The sequence below is a fragment of the Eulemur rufifrons genome, chromosome 30, assembly GCF_041146395.1.
Source record: "Eulemur rufifrons isolate Redbay chromosome 30, OSU_ERuf_1, whole genome shotgun sequence".
In the NCBI taxonomy this organism is placed as follows: domain Eukaryota; kingdom Metazoa; phylum Chordata; class Mammalia; order Primates; family Lemuridae; genus Eulemur; species Eulemur rufifrons.
Window position 1 is genome coordinate 48391774 of NC_091012.1, and position 26420 is coordinate 48418193.

At 35.1% G+C, this 26420-nt stretch overlaps 1 protein-coding gene across 3 annotated transcripts in view; it reads left to right on the forward strand.

Annotated features, from left to right (window-relative positions):
- The window catches only part of TENM1 (teneurin transmembrane protein 1), a 532730-nt gene that overhangs the window by 227439 nt on the left and 278871 nt on the right, over positions 1 to 26420 (forward strand). For all 3 annotated transcript variants that reach the window (XM_069463375.1, XM_069463376.1, XM_069463377.1), the window contains exon 5: positions 3124 to 3362. In XM_069463375.1, coding sequence (XP_069319476.1) covers positions 3124 to 3362 — 239 coding nt within the window. The remainder of the gene's footprint in view (positions 1 to 3123; positions 3363 to 26420) is intronic.

Genomic DNA, 26420 nt, shown 5'->3' on the forward strand with positions numbered 1-26420 from the left:
ATCATCCTCATACCAAATTCAACACAAAGCATGTGCTTTTACAGATCTGAATTCCAATCTTTTTTAAAATTTTATTTAATTCATATATATTATTTCCTTTTTACTATTTTTTTCTCTTTTTTTAGTCAAGTAGAAGTATTGTCAACTACTGAATTCCAATATTAATGTGTCTCAATAACTGCATAACACCTAGTATAGTGTACTGTAGTGTACTGGTTAAGAGCAGAGGCTCTGGAGCCAGACTGCCTGTGTTTGAAACTCAGATTCTTCCATTATTAATACTAGCTGTGAGTCCATGGACAAGTTATTTAACCTCTCTGTACTTTGGTTTTCTCATCTATAAAATGGGGGTACTGATTGTAATAAAGTTGTTGTAAAGATTAAATAATATAGTATGTATGAAGTATTTAGAACAATGCCTAGCACAAGTAAGCACTCAAATATTACCTCTTATTAACATTATTATGATAATTATTATCACCACTCTACTCCTACTAAACCTCTTTGGGTCTCAGCCTAGTAATCTGAAATATTAATATAATAATATAAACCTCACAGACATATGAAGACCAAAATAATGCAGATAAAGTGCCTAACTTGGTTCCTGCCCCTTCTAGGGGCAGGCTCAATAAATCATGGTTACTTAAATGGAACCAAACTATTCCTGTGGTTAATGGTATCCAGTGAATTTTTCCACCCTCCCCCCCACACCCACGAATTTTTTTGATCTTAGTTACAAAATCAATACAAACCTGAGACAAAAAAATTTCATAAAATACCCCTACCATCCAAAGGTAACGTAAATGATTATTTTTCCATAAACATATATACTTTTTTATCTTTGAAAAATTGTATAGTATTGCCCATACTCTTTTGAAGCCTGCTTTTTTTTAGTTGGTAATGTCTGTAAACACTTTTCCTAGTGAATAGATATTCTTTTACAACACAATTTATAATGATTTTATAGTATTATATGTTTATAAAATAATTTACTTAATGAAACATCATTATTGGATATTTGGGGTTTATTTTTGTTATTATACATAGCACTGCAATGAATGACTTCTTATGTACATTATTATACACATCATTTCCTGAGGGTAAATTTCCATAAGCATAATTATTACTTCAAAGAATTATTAAAGTCTTTTGATATTTAATGCCAAATTGCCCTCAAGAAGGACCTAAATCTGCACCCCCCTCAGCAACCCAGCCCTTTAAAAAAATCTTTAACCTAGTGATACTAAAGCAAAATACTTTATTGTGGATATTTTTCATTAACTGGCAGGTAGAGTTTTTTTTTTTAAATATACATGCTTTTGTTCTTTAAATATGGAAGCTAGAAATCAGTCTTAAAATAATAATTTATGCATTTGATCATATGTTACACGTACAAGTTGATATTGGCTTTTTGCTTAGTGGAGAGATTTTGTGTTGTAAATTAAAATGTAGCACTAGAATGTGTTTTGTTTAGCAGTGCATTTTACTACACCAGGTGGTACAGTAGAGTGGGTAAGATTAAGAACTTTGGCTGATGGATATGCTAATTACCCTGATGTGATCACTAAACATTATATGTATCAAAACATCACTATGTACCCCATAAATATGTACAATCATTATATATCAATTAAAATTTTTTTAAAAAGAAAAAAAAGAGAAAAGAAAAGATTAAGGACTTTGGAACTCCAATGACCTAGGTTCTGATTCCGGCTCTGTCATTCATTTGCCTGCTAGCTAAATTTGGGTAAGTTGTTTAATCTCTTTAGGTCTCCATTTCCTTAAATGCATAATAAGGATAATAATATAGCCTATTTCATATGAATGAAGACTAAACAAAGTACTAATGAGTGTTCAGTACAATACTTGGCACTTAGCACTCAATGAGTATAAAGTATGTACACAAAAATATACTTTCATTTATTTGTTTTTGGCAACTCCTTCCATGTGAATACATCACTACTGTTTATGAGAGCACTGTATTATGATAGTCATGAGTGGTCAGCAATCATCCTGTAGTAAATCAAACATGATAGCAGCATGACTCCATTTGTATGGAGTTCTACAAGAGACAAAATGAATGAATCGTGGGAAAAAATGCAGAATAGTGGTTGCCTCTGGGGGATGGGAATAGGGATTTACTTAGAAAAGGCAGGAGGGAACTTCTGGGGATGATGAGAGTGTTCTACATCTCAATAGGTTAGTCACTTTCATTCTCTGGGTCTCAATTTCCCTGAGGGAGTTGGGATACTAGATGATTTCTGAAGGACCCTTACAACTCTGTGATTCTGTAGCTATCATTCTCACATTCTTGTCATTAGTCTATGCACTTTGCTTAGGTGATTGCATTTGTAAATCTCAGCAAATGTGCACTTAAAATTATGCATTTAATTGTGAATAGTACGTTAAAAATATCAAACTCTAGATAATAATATGCCAGTTGAAATATGTGAACAGAACTATACTGATGTATGCAACATAATTCAAAATGCTTAAAAATTAAGATGAAGAAAGGGATGGAGAAATGGATAAATATGTGATAAAGTGAATATAGTCAAGTGTTAAGTGTGGAATCTACTTGGTGAATATAGAGGTGTTTATTATAAAATTCTTTCAACTTGTTTGTATGTTTGATAATTTTTATAATAAAATGTTGAGTGAACATATGACTGTAAAAGCTAATCTCTAAAGTTTGGTAGTGAAGAAAGTCTCAAACATTGGTATCCAGGCCACTCTAATTATTAAAATGCCTGATGATGCATCTCTTTCTGTTTTGGAATCAGCTCTTGAGGATCATATTTAATGAAAGGGAGAAATGTAGTGTATAACATCAAATGTGGGACGTTAGCACTCACTAGTCAGCAGGTTAGGGAACCCAGGACTCCTTTCTTCCTCTTAAGTCTAAACGAGAAAAGCTCTAAATGAGGAAAGAAAAAAAGAAGAAGAAAAGAAAAGAGAGAACACCAAGGACAGTTTAGAGTACTTCTTGGGTATATGAAAATTGTGTTGAGCCCCTCCCAGATCCCCTGAACTTTGGCATGATTTGGGGAATTAATGGAGTTTGGGTTTTTGTAGCAACGGGCTTTGGTTTTTATAGCCCAAACTTTTGTTTCCTTTTCTCAGGCATTTCCTGTTCAAACATGGATCTGGTTCCTCCGCTATCTTCAGTGCAGCCAGCCAGAACTACCCTCTGACGTCCAATACCGTGTACTCGCCGCCTCCCAGGCCCCTTCCTCGAAGCGCCTTTTCTCGGCCAGCCTTTACTTTTCACAAACCTTACAGATGCTGCAACTGGAAGTGCACAGCATTGAGCGCCACTGCAATCACAGTGACTTTGGCCCTGTTACTAGCCTATGTGATTGGTAAGCCCTTTTTTTATGCCTCAGTTTTCTTCTTAATCAAAGTCTTGTTTTGCTTGTGGTGGGAGTGGAGGTTTCTCTCTCAACTTTGGGATGTACAAATTTGGACCAAGGCTTAGTATTATAAATAACAAATGGATTTCTAATTAGATTTTTTTTTTCACTTCCTAACCTTAAATACTGCTGAGGAGAGTAAGAAATGCTCTTTGGGAAGAAATATTTATACTACTAACACAGCCTTATTGATTGCAATTACTGTAGTTAACCATTTTCCCTTCAATTAAAAGGTTGTTATGGTTTTCTCATTAGAAGTCATAAGTACTAATCTGCTATAGCTTCTTAAATTATAGTTAAACAATAATACTACTACCGAATTTTCAGGTAGCAGTTTCATTAAAGCAGTAGTTATATGGAAGCTATCAGAAAATTCAGTGTGTAATTTCTTCCCAAGAATTCAGATTTTTACACTGTGATCAAAAATTGTATTCTTATTTCACTTGGTAAATGGCTGCAAAATTGTGTGCTTACTATGTTTGGGAAGATAAAGCAGAAAATGGTCACAAGGACCCCTTTCCACTTTTAAGAAAAATATTGTTGTTGTTCTTAAGTCACTCTGATTAAAGTCACCCTCATTTGATAGCAAAATTGTATTGATTTTTCCAGGTGGCATTTTATTTTGACTGAATATTAATTTCTTTGCTTGACTGGTTTTGCAGTCTAAAATGAAAATTAACTTAAGAAATGTGGATTTTGTGGAAGCACTATTTCTAGGATAAATAGAATATTGTGGTAGAAAACAAATTCTATCTAGGTATGTCACTGGTAACTTCTTTTCGGGTTTAACCCAGTTGCCTAGTTGAAGCAGAATTACCCACTAAGACACGATGAATATGATTCTGAGAGGTAGATAAAAATAGATTTAGACTTTCTTATAATTGTAAATAATAAAGTATATTTGGTTGATTCCCATTTATCCCAAATGTGAGCCATAAGAAAGTCCACATAACAAGTTTATGTGGGAGTCATAGAACAGAGGGTGGTAAGTAAATGTTTTATATTTTGTAGGGAAGCCACTAATGATGTAAACAGTATAGAATCATAGCCTATGCTGATGTTCATGATTCTCTCTTATATTTTCATCATGCAATATGAATATATTTGAACAATGCTTCTAGTAAACATGGGTGATATTATCCTATAATATCAAAAAATGTGTCTCTTATCTCAGCCATTTCAGGATAACCCAACATGTGTGTTTATTTGGTTTGCAATAAACTGTATTGAGAAATATTAGTGAAGGGATGGAGGTGAGAGATGAGAAAGTACTGCAACTCAAACATAATTTTAATATGAAATCATTCAAAACAAGGAATAATTTGAGAAGTTTAAATACATTAAAAGCCCTTTCAAATGTTTTTGTTCAATTATGAAACAGATTCTTATTTTATGGATTATTTTCTATTAACTTTTGCTGTATAGAGAAATAATGTTTTAGATATAAGATTTAACTCCTGGTATAAACAAATCCACATAATAACAAGTTCTTTATTAATAGGTTTATACTATATTCAAAACTATGTTTCTATTTAAATTTATTATGATGGCCAAACCTATATCAATTTATCATATATTCAGAGACTTCTTTAATTAGGTTATATATTTATTCATTTCATAAATGAAAGTAGAACATTTTGGTTATTTAAAGTACAGCCTTTTTATAGGGTAAACAGTGGCATATTAATTTGGCATGGCAGTAAGACAATATAGTGCAATAGTTTACAAGCATGAATTTTCAGATCTCTGCCACTTATTAGCCACCTTAGTCAAATTACTTAACCTTTTCAGGCCTCCATTTCCTCATCTATAAAATGGGCTTAAAATAGTACCTATAACATAGGGTTGTTCTGATAATTAAAAGAGTTGCTATAACTAAAGCACTTGGAATGGTGCCTAAAATATAGCAAGTAGCCTATAAATGTTAAATATTATCATTATTATTACCATTAGTATCACTATAATTATTATTCACTTTTAAAATTCACTAGTTCCCAGAATTAACCATTTTGTTCATGGCTGTATCCCAGCACCAAAAACAGTGCCTGGCACATAGCAACCCTGACAGTAAAAGTTTGTTGAAAAAAATGAGTTATGCTAAGCACTTTGCTGATATTAGCTCATTTAATTCTAACAACAATCCTTAAGAATAGGAATGAGTATTATATGTATTTTGTAAATGAGGAAACTGAGACACAACAAAGTTAAGAGGCTACCTAGAGATCCCATTGAGATTAACAGGTCGTATCACTAAGAAGTGAGGATCCTGAGCTTCAAGCCAGAGCTGACTATCTCCAGAGCACATAGTCTTGAGCACTAGGCCTTGCTGCCCTTCTGGCACTGAAGTAAACTTTACAGCTCGTTTACTTCTTGGTCTACTAAATAAATCTGCCAGACCTTTTTATTTCTTATCAAATTATAAATTCAATTAGATATACCAGGTCATCCCTTGCACTGGTGTGTGAAACTAAGGTTTCTTGATTGGTGAGAGATATCTGTTGAAATCATTTACTGGGAGATTTTTTTAGATACAGAAATATCAGGCTAAATGCTGGCACAGTATGTTGAATGGGTTCAAAGTGATGAGATGTTTATGGCAAACTCTGTAACTATGTTCCTGGTTCTGTCATTAAGTGGACATTATGTGACTTTGGGTAAATCAGTAAAAATCTCTTCTTTGATTTATACCATCTGTGCCATATTGGTGACCATCTCAGGAGGGTAGAGTAAAAACTCATAAATAGGCATTCAGGTGAAAGATGCCACATAAGAGCTGTAATATACAAGATGATTTTTAAATGGGTTTCTGTGGTTGAAATAAAAAAGTATTATATTTCAAAATATGAAACCATTTCACTCTTGACTGTTGCTGAGTCTATAAGAGTCATCATTTTTTTCCAATCCCCCTTTGCAATTGCTGTATAACCCAAGTAAAATCTTTCACTGAAACTACTTACTGCTTCTGTTTCCCATGCAAATTCCTTTCTGCTATTTCATTTTCCTCTATTATCCATTATATATAACCTTTAGATACTAATGGCTGCATGCTGTGCTGCCCTCAATCCACTAGGGGAAATCACATCAATATCAATGGGACATCAGTAGACATTCTGTACATTATGGCTCTATAAGTGGTCATTGGAAAGCAGTAGAAATCCAGCACGTGAAAAGCCAGAGCTGGGTTGTTCAGCCAACCAGCTCCATCCCCACACCTACCCACTATGGGTCAGAAAGAAAATAATTCCTTTGAAAAAGTTTTGAGGTCATAAAATTTGCTGAAGAGAGGCATGGAAAGATACTGATTATATGAAGATATCACGGAATGGCTATTGTCATCACTTCCCCATAAATCTGTAATATTTTCCATCTGAATCAAAAAATATGTCCTTAGGCTTCATCCTCTCTGAGATTTTGGCATCAGTGATGTATCAGTGCCAGTCAGAAGCACATTTGCTTGAATTTACAAATAATCCATATGAAGTAGTAGTCAGGAAGACAGATGACCATATGCAAGGCATCAAGGGAAGGCGAGGTTAAGGTACTTCATCAATGGTTGTGAAGGGCACAAACATAGCTTCTCTGGCAATCTTTGATGTTTTGATCAAGTTTTTCTACAGTCAGCAGTTTGTGTAAGAGACAACAGAAACTCTCAGGAAGTAGAAATTCACAGGGATACATTGTGCCTAGGGTCAAATGGGCTTTTATACTGAATGAGTAGGGGAGTAGGGTTTCTGCTCTCAGACCCAATGTCATTAATTAATGACATGGATGATCCTTTCCTGTTGCCATGAAATTAGCAGGAATTCATACTACCTTCAGGAGATTTAGGTAGCATTCAAACTCTACAGATGAAATAATTTCAGTCTGTAAATCTTGCCATGTCATCCTATATTGCTTGCATGTAGAAAGTTGATCAGAATGGATATTAACAATACAGAACTAGAAGAGATAGAATATTGAGCACAGTTCTGTGGTCCAAAGTTTAGGGATGAAAGTATTCAAGAGGGTGAAGGTCTTTCTTTACATCGCTATCTGCACCAAAATTGAGTAACACTGATTTTAGGGCTTTCTTCTGTCCCCTTTATACTGGCCCAAATTGCCCTACTATCTGAGGCTGTTATTACAGTGGAGTAAGGCAGTGGGGAAAATAACAGAATGAGAAGAAGTGGAGTCTGTTCATTTTTCCCTCCTCACAAAGAAAATGCAAATACCTCACTATACAGGGAAGAAATAAAATAAAATATGGCATGTTCTGATTTTGGAAAATTTAAGAACCTAGATTTTTTTAAACAGGATAGAAATGGAGTTTTCCCCATTAAATCTAAATAAACAGTGCCCCCACACAGTTATAAATATGCTTATCAAAACCCAGTTCTTTCACTTACAGTACTAGAAACTTCGTTAATGTCTCTGTGCTTAAGTTTCCTCATCTATAAAATAAGAATGTTGATAATACCTTATCAAGGGTTTTCTTTGTAATTAAATGATTTGAAGCTTGTAAAACACCCAGGCCATTGCTTAGCAGATTGGTGGTTATTATTAGTGGAACAGGATTATTAATTTAAGCTGAGGTAAGCATAATGAGCATACAATTTATCCCAACACGAACAGCTTTTGTTTCCCTTCTTTCCAAAGTCATCTAAAACAATTTTTCAAACCTTGAATGTCTGTCTCATAAGAATCCTCTAATGAGTTTGTTGTTTGCTTCTGCCTGGTCTAAAATAGCTGTCATTTTGCCTTTATTCTACTAATTTCCCTCTTCTGTGGTGTTTTGACCCTTCAGATGGTTTTGTATTTTTATCTGGAGGCCATATCTAGGTTGAAACACATTTTCATTAAAATGCATTATAGCTTATAACATTCAAGAAATGACTCAGCATAAAATGCTAAAAAGCATTTTACATTATCCTATAGACCATTATCAATCCTTTGGGTGTCATGCTTAATATTTATTACTTCTTCCAGTTCACTCTCATGCACCCAATCATGATAATAATGGCAGTTTTTGTGTTAGCATTGACTTTTCCTCCTATTCATGAATCTACCAACTTTCTAGCAATCTCTCTAAGCAAGGATCTGGAAAACGGTGGTATAACTTCATTCTAATTATAAATCTGCCATCCATGCATTTATCAGAATCCTTCTTTAAAAAAGATTTATAGATTCATCTTATATCACCTTTTGGTGTAATATGTTCCATAAGTTTTATCCCCACCATGTTAAGTGGCACTCTTACCTGTCATAAATAAAAGTATAAATCCAATTCAAATTAAACATACTAAAATGACAGGATGAACCCGTGTCACATACAACTAATTTCCAGAACCAGAGTTAGCTCCTATTGCTCAGAATAAAGGCATTTTGATGAAAGGCAAATACTGTATTTAATTTTTTTCTTGGAACTCAAGCATGCTGTGGATTTAAGACACAGAGTAAGATAGATAATTTCTTGGGTGAATAAGTAGTAGATACTAAACACATGTCTTGCATCAAGAGATGATTTTATTGTCTCAAGGAGAGCCAGTCACCCTCCTAAGTATTTCTCATACAGCACTTTCTTAGCCTGGGTAGGGAAATTAATATGAGATTCTGTGAAATAGATAAAAATCTACTGGAAGGCAGATTAAAAGGAGACTAGACAGTAGGTTAGTAATTTTGGAGTTTTGTATGCTTAAGAAATTTTAGAATAGCAAGAATCAATCTTGCAAATTCAGAAAAAAAAATTCTCTCTCAAGAAAATCTAAGACTTCAAAGTAAATAATTTGAATTCTTTTGCATAAGGGAGAAATTTAGTTCTTATTTAACTCAGTTTCTCCCCACCCAAATTATATATATAATATAGAGAGAGATATGTTATGTGAATATTTTTAGACCCACATTGCATAAATCATTAAGCTATACTTACTCTGAAGTGAATAAGAATAAACTAAATTAGAGCAATAGCTTTTAAACAGATGGCAGGTTAACCCATTTTAAACTTCAGAAATGTGACTGAATTCTCATATAGAACAGCCAGAGCAGGGAAGGCCAGTGTCACCAACAGAAATATCTGATTCATCACAGTCAACAGTAAGCGGTGACATCTTATAGAATGGGGGACTTATCCATTGGGGTTTAGCAATATTCCCTTCATAGAGAATTGAAAAAACATTAAACGTTTTAGTAAATACAAACATATTAGACTACCTGAAAAAGCACGACATGAAAGATCTAGGAGGGTGGCAAGAAATGAAGATGGCAAGCAGCAGCTTATCATGAAAGGTGTTTTAAGCCATGGTAAGGAGCTTGAAATTTTTTCCAAGAACAAATGGAAAGATTTTTATGGTTTTTCATTAGGGTAAGAAAATTATTTGCTCGGATTTACATTTAGAAAAATCACCCTAATGGCAGTATTGAATTTGGGTTTGGTAGACAGTATGATGGGGGTTGTAAAATTGAAGTCATGGAGATAAATTACGAGACTGTAATAGTCATACAGGTGAGTAATAGTGAAAGCATAAACTTCTGGCAATGGAGAAGGAGGCGATAGAATTGAGAAGTATTTAGAAGATAAAACACACTTGACTTAGTAACCTATTAGATGTGGCAAGAGAGAGAAGAGTTGTTGTCTGCCTTAGGAACTAGGGAAATAATGATGCTGTTAGCCAACATAGAAAATGGAAGGAAGAGGTTTAAAGGTGACATTGGACATACAGGAAGAGATACCTAACACATAATTTATTAAACATCTGGTACTGAAACTGTGGAGGCATCTGCCTTTGAGGGCACCAAAGTTGTGGGAGTAGAGCAAGGAGAAAAAGAGCATGAAGACTGGAACTCTGGGGAATACTGATATACAAGAAGCCTGAGGAAGAAGAATCTGCTAAGCAGACTAAGAAGCAGCACCTAGAAAGGTTGTAAGGAGACCATTTGATGATAGAGATAGAATAGTGGTTCTCGATGTGTGGTCTAGGGATTCCAAGACCTGTGAGAGGGTCCATAAAGTAAAACTATTTTCATAATACCACAAAGATATTATCTATCTTTTTCACTATAATTCTGTCAGGAGTGTACAGTGTAGTTTTTCAGAAATTACATGACATGTGATATAACAAGAGATTGCATGCAAAAGCAGATACACAAATCTACCTGTAAAGAGATTTTTTTAAAATGCAAAACCATGTCACTCTTCTCACTAATATTTTTTGTTTTGCAAAATACTGTATAATTATTTATTGTAAAACATGTCATTTATGTTAAAATATAAGGGTTTATTTTTATTATTCAATCAATAAATAAATACTCACAAAAGTTATGTCTTAATTTCTAATACAGTAAATATCAGTAGATACAGCCCACATCAATAAAAGCTCTTTGGCATGCTCAGTAATTTTTAAGAGCATACTGGCCGGGCGCGGTGGCTCACGCCTGTAATCCTAGCACTCTGGGAGGCCGAGGTGGGCGGATCGTTTGAGCTCAGGAGTTCGAGACCAGCCTGAGCAACAGCGAGACCCCATCTCTACTAAAAATAGAAAGAAATTATATGGACAGCTAAAAATATATATAGAAAAAATTAGCCGGGCATGGTGGCACATGCCTGTAATCCCAGCTACTCGGGAGGCTGAGACAGGAGGATCCCTTGAGCTCAGGAGTTTGAGGTTGCTGTGAGCTAGGCTGACGCCACGGCACTCACTCTAGCCTGGGCAACAAAGTGAGACTCTGTCTCAAAAAAAAAAAAAAAAAAAAAAATAAAAGAGCATAATAAGATCCTGAGACTAAAATATATGTAAAGGGCTGAGGTAGAGAAACCAAGTGTGTAGTGTTTCAAGAAGAGTAATTAAGTGAAATACAACTATTTATTGTTTACACCAAGGTGGAGGCTTGCAAGGCAAGTGCAGCAAGAAGACAGAAAGGATAAGAACAGTATAGTTGCTGGTGATAAAGTTTTTGAAGTGATCAGCCAAAGGATAAAATTTAGGAGGGAAGAAAAATAGAGGGAGGAAATTAATGGCATAGGAAACAAGAGTTGGGCCCAAGTGTTTAGAGATCTTGATGATACTGTAGGGGAGTTATGGTTGTGAGCGAGCTGAAAAGCTAGAAGATGGTGAGAGAGTAGTATATCAGAATTTCAGGGCCCGGCATGGTGGCTCACGCCTGTAATCCTAGCACTCTGGGAGGCCAAAGCGGGAGGATCACTCGGGGTCAGGAGTTCAAGACCAGCCTGAGCAAGAGTGAGACCCCATCTCTACTAAAAATAGAAAGAAATTAGCTGGACAACTAAAAATATATAGAAGAAATTAGCCAGGCATGGTGGCACATGCCTGTGTCCCAGCTACTTGGGAGGCTGAGGCAGGAGGATCACTTGAGCCCAGGAGTTTGAGGTTGCTGTGAGCTAGGCTGATGCCACGGCACTCTAGCCCGGGCAACAGAGCAAGACTCTGTCTCAAAAAAAAAAAAAAAGAAGAAGAAGAAGAATTTCAGATTTTAGACTCACAGAACAAAAATATGATTCTCCTATATATTTTGGACCTAGTTAAGGAATAGGTATGAAGAACTCTTTCCAGATGAATCCTTTGTTCAGAAAGGCTAGATTCTTGGCTAGATACGATGTCACAAGGTGTTCTTTCCTGGGTACACTCATAATCCCATTAACAAATTACACCAAAGTACAGATAGCATTTAAATAAGAGCACTACTTTATATTTGATCCTCCATACAGGCAAGACCCATGTGGAATTCCAGATCACATTGTGGCTTCTCAAGAACTCCTTCCTTGGGGCCCCTGTTACTCTCTATGGGACGATAATGAACAAATTAAGACGGTTCAAGATAACCCACTATAATTTTCTGCTGATCAAAACCTCATCAAAGCATTGTCAATGTAGTTAATGTAGGCCTTATGTAACATATTGTAGTTAACTTCCAGAGTAATTGCTTACCACAAGAGTTTCTAAGGAATGGCCTCACAAATGTCTGGTTATGAGGTTAAATGTGGCAATGGGAAATTCTTAACTGGAAGAAAAGGCATATGATCTGGTGCTTTGTAAAGAACTCTTGTTTCTACTTCATTTTTTTCACATTAAAGGAGCTTTGTGTGCTGATCAAACGATCAGGAAACTGAAGGGTAGCATATGTATGTAGAACATCAGAAGAGGTTTTTGAGCTCTCAGGTAACCATTCTGTGCTACAGACAAGGAAGATTTTACTCTTTGATAGTCATAGATTTCATCAAATCAACTAACCTATTATTTATGGTTGTAGACAGCATTCTTAATTCAGTTTTTCCCTTTGTTCATTTAAGAAAGAACCTAGATTTTTTTGTCTTGAACTTTACTTTTAATTAAACATAGATAGTAATATGGCAAATAATGATGACATAATTTTTGTATATATCATATCTGCAAATACTTTTCAGAATTAACTAATAAAATTATGGAGTTAAATGGAAATAATATTTAATAGTGAAAACAGAAAAGATTTTGGGTTTTACTCATAAAATGCAGCCAAGCTAATACTAGTTGTACAATGGATAAGAAAGAGACAGAGAAATATCAGCTGTCAAGAACTAGGAACAAGTATATTGTGCTATGACAGCAAGTAGAAATTTTTGAAATGGAATGCTTTTGTTAAAGATCGTGTGCTACCTCCAGACATAGAATCCTACTGAACCCAAATCTTCTAAAGCTAACGAATAGTTCAGTGGTTTCCCCACCACCTAGCAGAGAGCCAAGAATTTATGTGTGTGTGTGTGTGTGTGTGTGTGTGTACACACATGCATATATATCTTTGATGATAGCTGTGAAGCTAGCCTCCATCAGTCTATAAGTAGTTGAAGAGTCAGATGACTTTTGAACTAGTTGGTTTTTTGGAGGTGAATGTTCTTATGTCACTGGAAAAATGTAATAAAGCATTAGACATACTCGGTACTACTCCAGGCTATGATAGCACATTCTCAAATATTATCATATAGGATATTGCAGAGATTGCACTAGTTGAGATTTACCAACATAGGAGGCTGTGGGAGTATTTGAAAGCCAGATGGTACAAATAGATCCTTTCTTTGTCATGCCTAAAACACAGCCTGTTCCAAGATTGAACAAAACCCAAACAAACCATTTGTATCTTTGATTTCTCTTCCTGTCTGCTATATGTTTTTAGTCTGGTTTCCCTGACCAAATTCTGCCCTTGGATTAGCCAGCATATAACTCTTTGTGCTGATAGGCAACAATCTAGTCTTTTGAATCAATGAACTATTAAATATTAAGCCCATCAACAGAGGGGGGAAACTAAATTTTAAAAATAAGAGATTCATTGTACAATCACAATTAAATACACTTTCAAAAAATGATAAATTGAAGAGCATCAAGTCCAATGATAGGGATACCTTTTGGCCTTAAGAAACATAATTCATTATTAGCATACATAGCAAACTGAATAATATTGTTCTATTTTATAGGCAATTATAGTACATATGTCTTTTGTGATTTGAGTAAATAGGAAAGAAATGAAAATATTTAGATTACTCGCTATCTCGGTAGCATTCCCACTAATGAGGCCAAGGTCATTGGCTCAGTTACTATTTCAATCTGTTAGCTCTCTTTTGTTTCATTACCAAAGCCCACAGTCTCAGATTCTCTTTGTGCTCCTTTCCGGGGCTATTCAGGGAATAGTCCTGCCTTCTACTCCTTAACAAAACCTGAATTCAGAAACAAATCTGATGTACTAGACAGGTTTTGCTTGGCACACAGAATTTGTTAAATGTGGTCAACAAATTTAAAAACTTCAGTCAAGAGATTTTACATAAAAATCTATGGTTTATATAAAATTTCTTGTTTCTTTTGAAAAATAGAAAGATCTGGCATCCCCAGATCTACATTTATCCATTTGCTCACACATTTATTGAGTATACTATGTGCCAGGCATTATTTCAGTCTTTGGTGTGGCAAAAATAATATGATAACCATTGACTGGGGCTAAATTGGAGCTGCTCCCTAAAGGACCATGAACTTTCCACTCAATCAGAATACACATCCCACCCTCTTCATTCTTATATTACCTGCCTTCCTTTTATGTAGACATTTAAGCTTGCAGCCATGTAATAAGATAATTCATACTGAAGTATAAATGGCTGTGACAAAGATAAATGTATTATATCTCTCTTAGGTTATTTGCATTTAATCAGAAGACAAAGTCTTAATCCAATAAGGGCAAATACTTGACATTGATGTCATCACTTCCCTGTGTCAGACATCAGTAATCAGATGCAACAAACATTCTTTCCTGCTGAGTCTAGATTCTACAATTAGAGTCAACTCAAAAGTTGAAATATATTTGCCATCACTATTTAAGCCAAAGAAATGAGATACTCATTATGAATTTCCATGTCTTAGAAATCTAGGTGGAGGAATTATGTGAAAGATAAGAAAACATGCCTGAAAACACAACACAATCACCCTCTTAGTAAATCTGGCCCTGTTCAAAATTATAAATGATAGCCCTAACCATGGACAACTATCTCACATATGCATGAAATTGAACATAAAAGAACACCAGGCAGGTAAAATTATATTTTATCCCCATAATTAGAGACTCATTTAAAATGAATGTGCTATAGATACTGGGTACACAATGTTCAGGTGTATGTGTCTACATATGTATCATATAAATGTAAAAATAAATATTAACAGTGAAGTCTGAGTTCCTGTAGGGTAATATTGGCCCTTTAAATCCAAATCTCTCCATACCAAGCTTCAAAGAGAAATTCAAATCAACAAGGAGAGCAAAACGAATACAAACAAACAAACAAAAAACCCACCCATAATCTACTTCAATACCATACTTAGGAGATAGAGAATTAATTCTGCAAACTTCAAATTACACATAAGTAGAGAAATAAATACTCAAATTAAGCAGAGTTAGCTCTGTAGCCCATGCCAGAGCTAAGAGTCAGACAGAAGCTAAATGGAAAGGAAGATATAAGAACTGGGGCCTAGCTACAGCAGAATTGATCAAATAACTCCCATTAAAAAGAAATCCCACCCTTAGTGGGCAGATATTAAGAACAGATCTAATATGTGGCATATGAGACCACTGGCTGCTGAAAATGGAAAGAAATGTGCTTTAAAGTGCATAGAACTAGAGGTGGTAGCCTTGGGAAGGCACCACTTCTGAGGACATAGAGGCATTGACTTGGAAGAAGTGTCCCTCAGAGGCCTGGTAGTGAAAGAAAAGAAGAAAGCAAGAGGTAGAATCTCAGAATACAGCAGAAATAAAAGTGAATCACAGCATTAAGGAATATACTGAACCCCCTATTAAAATGGCATCATTGATTTTACAAACCACTTTAATAAGAACAAAGAAATCTAATAATCTGAGTAAGTCACCCAACCTCCTGACTTCTGTCTGCCCACAACTCTTATTGCTGGTCCAGAAAAATAAAGTATTTAAGAATGAACATAAAAAGGTAAGCAACATTAACACAAAGCTCTATAAAATGAAAGTAGAAAATAAGAATCAATCATTTCATCCAATAAAAAAACTCTCCAAATAACCAACCCCAAAGAAGAAAAAAACTGCAATAAAGCATTTTAATCTTAAACAAACATTTGAAGATATGAAAGAAGCCTCCAATGATAAATTTTAAAACTCATAACAGAAATGTGCAAAATGAGAATCGACCAAACTCAGAAAATAAATTTAAGAAAAAGATAAAACCGTCTTGAAAATGAAGACTATACTGAATGGTAACCAAGGGGGAAAAGATTTTAAAATATAGTGAGATGCAATGTTCTGAAAGGCACTTGCATAGCAAAGAGCATAAAATTGAAATAAAGAGAGGTAAAATTTAAAAAAAAAGATCAGAGAAAATGATTGATGTAAAAGATAGGCAAAGTAATACAGATTATCAAATATTGTGAATGTTCTCTGAAACCTTGAGAAAGATATATTCTCTATAATCTATGAAGTTCATAAATTAGAAATAATATAAACATAATTCCCAGATCATGGTGAAATGGAACTACAAATTAATAAGAAAATTTAAAAATAAGAAAAGCCCTTCTCCCTGGAAATGTGTTAAATTTTAAAAAATTCTTGTGCAAAAAGGAAACAAAAAGTAAAACTACAAAATTTCTAAGAAATAACAATGATGAACATACCACATGTCAAAATTTATGAAATACAATGAAGCCATTTCAATAAAATTAAAGAAAAGAAATCTTAAAAATCAATAAAATAAACTAAAAGAAAGCACAAGAAAGGAAATGAGAAACTTAAAGCAGAAGTTAATAGAGTAGGAAACAACAACAAAAAAAACAGAAAAATAAATACAATGGTGTTAAAAATCAACAAATAGGCAGAACACAAACAATCTGTAATCAAGAGAAAAGGGGAAATACATGCAAAATAGGAGATTAAGACAAATAACTATTGAAACAGAAGAAAGTTTTTTTAAAAAACTGTAAGTGGCAATTTTGCATGAATCTCCTTCATAATGGTTGAACTCTTTTGTTTACCCACCAGCAGTGTATGAAAATGCCTATGTCTCTATTGACATTGCCACCAGACTGTGTTGTAAGTCTGGTATTACTTTTGAATGAGTAAATATATCCATGTTCTGAGTAAATATATTCATGTTATTGGGAACAGCGTTCACTGTGTGAAAAAAAGGAAATACAAATATGGAATGGGAAGGAGGAAGAACTCTGTGGCATTGGATTAGAATTAAGAACATGAATATAAGCTTGTGCTTTAAAAAATAAACCTATACACACAGATGTAAGTGTGCATACACATACATGTTAGCAAAGCAGGTATAAAATCTAAAAGTTTTGTTCTTTGTGTATATATCCTGGCCTGTCCCCTGAAAAGACTTAAAAGCAGTGACACCTCTGTAGTAATGAACACATCTCATACCCAAACTTTGGTTTCTAAATACATTTCCTACCAAAACTTCTTTGAAGTTTACCTGTTTCTGGGTCTATGGCAAGGAAAGTAAGGTAAGCCTGAGATATCTTGTGCTAGAAAGCAAGGTAGTGTTCAGGCATATCAAAATGACACAGGGGCCAATTTGAAGGGCTTCACACTAGCCAAACTTGAATGTCAAAAAGAACAGTGATGGTAATTGATTACACGTTGAACATCAAAAAGAATTCAGTATTGTAATGCTAAAAAAAATAAGCACTTAATTTCTAGAAATAGGCATGAACTGTACTTTAACTCATGTAGATCCCTTTATGCATAATTATAGTCTGATTCAAGTTAGGTATTACAGTAGTCCCCCTTTATCAAGTTTTGCTTTCTACAGTTGCATTTACCTATGGTCAACACAGTCTGAAAATGTTACATACAATAAGACATTTTGAAAGAGAAAAAGAGGCCACATTCACTTAACTTTTATTACAGTATATTGTTTGAATTTTTCTATTTTATTATTAGTTATTAATAATCTTTTACTGTGCCTATTTATAAATTAAACTTTATCGTAAGTACATATTTATAGGAAAAAACATTGTATATATAAGGTTTGGTACTATCCAAAATTTCAGACATCCATTGGGATTCTTGAAACATATCCCCCATGTAGAAGAAGGAACTGCTGTATTAGTTCTAATTTACATATGAGGGAACTGAGACTCAGGGAGTTTAAGTAGCTTGCCCCATATTGCACAGCTAGTATATAGAAGAGCCATTACTTTTCAGGTCTGTCTGACACAGAAAGTGCCTGTGCCCTCACTTATGACACTAAACAACCTCTGTAAATGAGCTCATATTATATACTGTTTTATTACCTGTTTTGTGATTGTTTTTCTCTATTATGAAATATTTTCTATAGCATTTTTAATGGCAACATGATGATATAGTCATTGATTTAATCAATGCAATTTGTTGCACATTTGAGTAATTTTTAATATCTTGCTGTTATATACAATATATTGAAGATCAATATTTTAAATCTATTCAGATCCTTTTCTTAGTATAAATTCCTAAACATGGAATTTCTGGATAAAAATATTTTGAAACATTTCCAACACTTTGGATGTATGTTGCCAATTTATCTAAACATTTTGCAACTTTACATGACCAGTGGTGTGTGAGGGTGCTCATTTCTCTGAACACTTGAAAACTTTGACATCATCATTTGTAAAAAATAAAAGAAGCCATTTTGATAGGCAAAAGAGTATTTCAGTGTTTTAGCTTACATTTTCCTTCCAGACTTATTGAGGTATAAATGACAAATTAAAATTATATATATTTAAGATATACAATGTGATGTTTTGATACACATATACATTATGAAATGATTACTGCAATCTAATTAATATATGCAACTCCCTCTCATTTTTTTTGGTGATGAGAACATTTAAGATGTACTCTCTTAGAAAAATCTCAAGTATGCAATACAGTATTATTAACTGTAGCCACTATGCTATACATTATATCCCCAAAACTTATTCATCCTGCACAACTGAAACTTTGTACCCTTTGACCACCATCTCCCCATTTCTCCCACCCCCAGTGCCTACCAGCTACCATTCTACTATCTGCTTCTGAGTTTGACTCTTTTAAATTCCATATACACGTGAGATCATGTAGTATTTCTCTTTCTGTATCTGGGTTATTATTAGCATAATACACTCCAGATTCATCCATGCTTTTGCAAATGATAAGATTTCCTTCTTTTTAATGTATGCCATTGTGTATATGGATAGATTAAGATAGATAGATAGGCCGGGCGCGGTGGCTCCCGCCTGTAATCCTGGCACTCTGGGAGGCTGAGGTGGACGGATCGTTTGTGCTCAGGAGTTCGAGACCAGCCTGAGCAGGAGCGAGACCCCATCTCTACTAAAAAAAATAGAAAGAAATTAGCTGGACAACTAAAAATATATATAGAAAAAATTAGCCAGGCATGGTGGCGCATGCCTATAGTCCCAGCTACTCAGGAGGCTGAGGCAGGAGGATCGCTTGAGCCCAGGAGTTTGAAGTTGCTGTGAGCTAGGCTGATGCCACGGCACTCTAGCCTGGGCAACAGAGTGAGACTCTGTCTCAAAAAAAAAAAAAAAAAAAAAGATAGATATATAGACATAGATATAGACATAGATATCACATTTTCTTTTATCTACTTATTTGTTGATGAACACCTAGGCTGTTTCTATATCTTGACTTAAAATCTATTTTGTCTTGAAGTCTGTTTTGTCTAAGAATAACCATTCCTGCTTTCTTTGCTTACCATTTGCATGAAATATCTTTCCCCATCCTGTTACTTTCAGCTTGTGTGTGTTCATAAAGCTAAAATGAGCTTCTTATAGACAGGATATATAGTTGGATCTTTTCTTATCCATTCAGCCACTCTATGTCTTTTGATTAAAGAATTTAACCCACTTACAAATTATTGATAGGTAAGCAATTATTATTGCTATTTTTTAACTTATTTGCTGTTTTGTAATTTCTTTGTTTCTTTCTTCTCTTACTGTCTTCCTTTGTAATTTTATGATTTTTGTAATGGTTTGCTTTAATTTCTTTTTTTTATCTTTTTTGTATCTAATACAGGTTGTTTTATTTGTGGTTACCATGAGGCTTACATAAAAAACTTATAAAAGTCTATTTTAAGTTGATAACAATTTAACTTCAACCACATATAAAACTTTTAAATTTAACTTTTCTTCTCCCTACATTTTATATTATTGATGCCACAATTTACATCTGTTTATATTGTGTATCCGCTAATAAATTATTATAGCTATAGTTATTTTTAATACTTTCGCTTTTTTACTTTTATACTAGAGTTAAAAGTGATTTATGTACTGTCATTACAGTATTATTCTAAATTTTACTGTACAGATGTTCCTTGAATTATGATGGAGTTAAGTCCCAATAAACTCATCATAAGTTGAAAATAGGATAAGTTGAAAATGCATTTAATACACCTGACCTACCGAACATCTTGGCTTAGCCTAGCCAACCTTAAATGTGCTCAGAACACTTAACATTAGCCTACAGTAGGGCAAAGTCATCTGGCAACACAGGACACTGTAGAGTATTGATTGTTTATTCTCATGATCACGTGACTGGGAGTTTCAGTTCACAGCCACCACCCAGCATCGCAAGAGAGTATTGTATTGCTTTCTATTGAATGTGTCTCACTTTCACATCATTGGAAAGTCAAACAATCATAAGAGCCATTATAAGTCAGGGACTGGCTGTATTCTTACCTTCACACTAAATTTTATTTTATTTTATTTTCCTCTCTTTTTAAATTTATTCATTTATTTAATTGACAAATAAAAATTGAGTATATTTATTGTTTATAACATGTTGTTTTGAAATATGTATACATTGTAAAATGGCCAAATCAAGCTCTTTTGTATATTCTCATATCTTTTTTAGTTATTAGTTAGTATCTTTTATCTCTAACTTGAAAAATCCCCTTTAGCATTTCCTGTAAGGTAGGTCTAGTGCTGATGAACTTCCTTAGCTTTTGTTTTTATAAGAAATTCTTTATTTCTCCTAATTTCTGAGGGAAAGCTTTGCCAGTTATAACATTTTTTGATTGGCAGGTTTTTTTTTTCTTTTAGAACTTTGAATATATTATCCCACTCTCTTCTAGCCTGTGTAGTTTTTGCTGAGAAATTCACTGGTATTCTTATGGAGATTCCCTTGTATATTATTTTCTTTTCTCTTGCTGGTTTCAAAATACTTTTTTGTTGACTTCAAAGAATTTGATTATAGTATGTCTCAGTATACATCTCTTTGTGTTTAATCTGTTTGCAATTAATTGGGTTTTATGGATCTGGGTGTTCATTTTCCTCTCCAGATCTGGGGAATTTTCTGTCATTATTTCTTTAAATAAGCTTTCTACCTCTTTCTCATTCTTTGTTCCTTTGGGACTCCCATAATGCATATATTAGTTTGCTTGATGGTGTCCCATAGGCTTTCTTCACTCTTTTTCATTTGTCTTTCTTTTTGTTCGTCTTACTAATTTCAAATGACCTGTCTTTGAGTTCATTGATTCTTTCTTTTGTTTGATTGAGTCTGCTGTTAAAGCTCTTTGTGAAATTTTCAATTCAATCATTGTGTTTTTCAGCTCCAGAATTTCTGTTTGGTTCTTATTTATGGTTTCTATCTCTTTGTTGAGTTTCTCATATTGCTTATGTATTGTTTTCCTGACTTTATTTAGCTGTCTATCTGTGTTCTCTTATAGCTCACTGAGTTGCTTTAAGTTGATTATTTTGAATTCTTTGTCAGGCAGTTCATAGATCTCCATTCCTTTAGAGTTGTTTACAGGTACTTAATGTTGTTCCTTTGATGGTGTCGTGCTTCCTTGATTATTCATGATCCTATGGCATTGGCACCTCCTTCAGTATTTACAGACTAGCTTCAGCAGGAAAAGCACTTCACTAGTCCACTCATCCAGGGATTCTGTGTGGGCCAGCTGGCAGTGTCTGTAAGCAGGCTTCTTACTGAAATACTTGGACCAGTGGGCCTGGTGCCTGGGTCAGTAGATGAGTGGGCCTGGAGCTTAGGTGCACAGTTGTCAGATTGGTGCCTGGGGCCATGGGGAATGACCTGGCACTGGTACAAGCCTGGAGCCTGGGTACACAGGAGTGGGCTTGGAGTCTGAGGCCACAGGGGCTGGCATGGAGCTTGGGGCTATGAGGGCCAGCTTGGTGCTGGGATGGGCCTGGAGCCTAGGTCTGCAGCGGCCACACTGGAGGTTCAATCCAGGCTGATGCATGGGTGGGCCTGGAGTCTGGGTCTGTGGGGACTTCCCTGAAGCCTGGAGTCACAGGGCTAGCCAAGCCCAGGGGCAGGCCTGGAGCCTGGGTCTATGGGGACCATCTGGAGTCATAGGCCACGAGGGCTTCCCTGTTATTGGAGTAGGCCTGTAGCTTTGGTCAGTGGGGAGCAGCCTGGCAACAGGGTTTGCTGCAGTGAATATGGTATTGGGGTCCACAGTGAAGTTGGATGCCCACTTCACTCTTCTTCCCCTATATGGAGGGTATCTCTCTCCACACTGTGATGCATGGGCTTGGGAGAGGGCTGACATGGGTAATGTGAAACTGTCCTTCTACCCTCTTCAATGCAACTTTTCTCGGTTAGGTACTCCACCCAGGTCCTGTAATCTCTCACCTGGGTTCCTTAGCTCTTGTGAAGGAATTTTTGAGCTTTCATGGTTGTTGAAATTCATATTTCTGTGAAAGGATGATCACTGGAAACTCCTTTTCTACCATTTTGCTAACATCACTCCTCTAGCTTGGATTTTTAAATTGCCACTATGGTTGAATATTTTAAATTGTTACTGTTAACTTGCATTTTTTCTTTTGTGAATTGCCTACTGACATCTTTTGCCCATGTTTCTACTGGAAGGTTCAGCTGATATTTATTGATTTATAAGGAACTTTTATATATTAAAATTTTTAACATAAACTGCATATTTTAATGTTGTATAAAAAAGAACCAAAACTACAGTTTTAAACCATAGGTAAGTAATAAAAACTGAGAGACTGCTATTTTCTTTTCTCATATCTACTAATATCATGGCAAGAATTTGAGGAAACATTAAGAAAAAATGTGGACTCATTTTCAGGAATGATATGAAGTTGAGTAAACTTCCTACCTTTCCTTTAAAGAGAAACTGGAACCTATTTCAAAAGTAGAAAATAAGATTTTGGACAACAAAGTGATCAGTTTAACAGAAATGCTAAGGAAATTGAGGTAAAAAAGAGAAGAGATTGTAGAACCAGTGGAAAATATATAGTGTATATTTGACTTCAGTTACATGTGACACAGTAATCCAATAAAATCATCTAAGTATCTTTATAAAAAGATTATTTTACTGATATACATCTATTTGAATTGGAGAGTTTTTTAAAGAGAGCTTCCAGTTCTCTCCTATGCACTTAACTGAAATGGATGGACAAAATTAGTTTGAATAATCAGTGTGGCAAAGAGCAAATTTTTTTCATGCAAAAGCAACTGGTGGCATAAAAATTTAACCTTTAACATTGGCCTCATTAGCCTATTTCCAGCTAAATTACTTTAGTACTAATGTCATTGAAAAGAAGAAATGAATCATATCCTCTTTTGGTCTTGAATAAGACAGAAGCAGTGTGTTTTGGTGGAATAAGGTAGAAAAGTAGGGTCCTAGAGTCAGTTCTCTGAGTCCTAGGGCAAAGCACTCCCTCTATCTAGGTTTTAGTTTCCTCTTCTATAAAATGAGGAGATTGAACCAAATAATTTGTGGTGTTTTCGTTAAAAAATAAGCTTGCAATTTTGGAACACTTTTAGATTTATAGAAATGATGCAAAGACAGTACAAAGAATTCCCATATACTCCTCATTTAGTTTCACCTATTGTTAACACTCTGTATCACCATGGTATATTTGTCATAACTAAGAAATCAACATTGATAATTACTATTAACTGAACTTGACACCTGATTTGGATATCACCAGTTTTTCCCCAATGTTTTTTTTTTTTCCTGTTCCAGGCTCCAATTGAGAAAAGGATAGTATATTGATTGTCATGTTTCCCTAACCTCCTCTGGTCTGTAACAGTTTCCTTCCCTAGATGACCATGACAGTTTTGAGTAGCACTGGTCAAATTTTTCACAGAATGTCTCTCAATTTGGGTTTTTGTCATTATTGTTCCCATATTTATACTGGAGTTATAGGTTTTGGGGAGGAAAACCACAGAGGTGCCATTATCATCACATCAAGTCTACATCAAGTATACATGCCATCATGTACATGCTGTCATTGATGATGGTAACCTTGATCACCCATCTGAGGTAGTGTTTGCCAGATTTCTTCACTTTAAGTTTACTCCCCACCCTTCTTTCTAAACTATATTCAACTAGTCTGTGGTCTTTATAAGCTCTAACATACCATGATTTTATTATGTTGAAGACAAATTCCCTTACCTGCACAGATCAATTTACTAGAGTTGAATCCATCACCCAGGATTGCATATTTGTGCTGGGTAACTCAGCTGAAAATTTTCTCGGGACCCATTTCACACTATATGGCTGTGTAAGAATTCTCAGTTATGTTTCATAAAATGAGACTCTAACTGCTTTATGCTAACCTTTGTCAAAAGTGTATTCTACTAAGAAATGATGACATCTTAAAAATCTTAGGTTCTAATTTCTGAAAACCTTTTACCAAGAGAACCCAAAACCTAAAACTTCTAGATCTTTTTTTTTTTTTTTTTTTTTTTTTGAGACAGAGTCTCACTCTGTTGCCCAGGCTAGAGTGAGTACCGTGGCGTCAGCCTAGCTCACAGCAACCTCAAACTCCTGAGCTCAAGCGATCCTCCTGTCTCAGCCTCCCGAGTAGCTGGGACTACAGGCATGCGCCACCATGCCCGGCTAATTTTTTCTATATATATTTTTGGCTGTCCATATAATTTGTTTCTATTTTTTAGTAGAGATGGGGTCTCGCTCTTGCTCAGGCTGGTCTCGAACTCCTGAGCTCAAACGATCCGCCCACCTCGGCCTCCCAGAGTGCTAGGATTACAGGCGTGAGCCACCACGCCCGGCCAAAACTTCTAGATCTTATTGGCCATGATGATGGAGGAAAGGAAATGAGCAGCTTTTGGGGATGTTGATGGGTGATGGAAACAGAAATGAATGTCTATTCTTAATTAAGTCAAGGATTTAGAATTAGGTGAGCTTTTTTATAAACTCTGCTATATGGCTATGTGAAGATGACAGCTGGAGTTCTCTCAGAAACTTGAGTCCCTCTATATTACTCTCTCCAGAGAAACACAACTACATAATCCTCTCCGAGGGCAGGATAAAGTAGAAGATTCAATGAGCAAATGACCTACCTTTCTCCTCTTCCAAGATGATTTTGTAAAGGTTGGCTTAAGGGGGGAATTAACCAGGCTTAATAATAATGGCTAATATTTTTTAAGCATTTAGTATGTGCCAGGCATGTTTCTAGGTACCTTATATGCACTGACTCATTTAGTACTCACAGCAACCTTATGGAGAAGATGCTACTATTAAGCACATTTTATGGTGAGAATACAGAGACACAGAGATTAAGTAACTTGCTCAAAGTCACACAACTAGATAGTAGCAGAGTTGGGATTTTAACCACTGAATCTTGGCTCCATGGTCTTTACTATAACACCTGACAACCACCTCCCTTTAGATAGTGTAAGCTCCAAGAGGGCAAGGTTTTTTGTAACCAGTTACTTTTGTATCCTCAGCACCTAGGACAATGTCTACTACATAGTAATAAGCCAAAAAATAATTATTCATGAAAGAAGAAGGCTTGAGAATCCTAATCATGAATCAACCCCATTTTGATCATACATTGGTGACTCTGTCAGAACACTGTCATGGTGTCACCTCAGAAAACCGAGAAAAAGCTTGATCCTTATAATATCCACCACTTCATTCTCTGTACCTCCCCATCTGATTACGTCTTATAAGGCAGCTAAGAAAAGTCTATAGTTTTCTACCGCTCATTTTCCGTCTTCTCTATTATGTCTCCTGCCTCTCCAGCCTCATAAAAGCCCTATTCTTTAATGTTAACTATGAATAATCAGGTAATGGAGGGGTTTTAAGATCTTAGTATCTACTAGTTTGCATAAAGACAGATACCATGTATCTATGGCTATGGCTGCATGATTCCAAATCAGAAAAGTGAGTTTCAAAGTATCAGGGGTTGTAGGCATAAATCAATGAATACATTTCCATTTTTAAAATTTAAATATATGCAGAAAAATGGGTAAGAGAAGGAGAGAGCTGTGTAGGTCTATTTCTTACTCTCCATAGTCACCAGTTTTATTTGGGTCTTTTTAAAAGAACCTGGATACTGTTACCAATAAGTACTCAAACCAGAAAAGAAGGTAAGAAACTATTTAGGAATCTGAGAGAATTCATCATCAATAATGAAAAAGTGACAGGCAATGACTTGAACCACAGTGAAAGAAAGAATTAGTTGAGCAGAAAATGAAGTAAAATGGGAAAGAAAAAGAAAATTTTAAAGAAGAATCAAAAGTGCTGATTCCTGACTG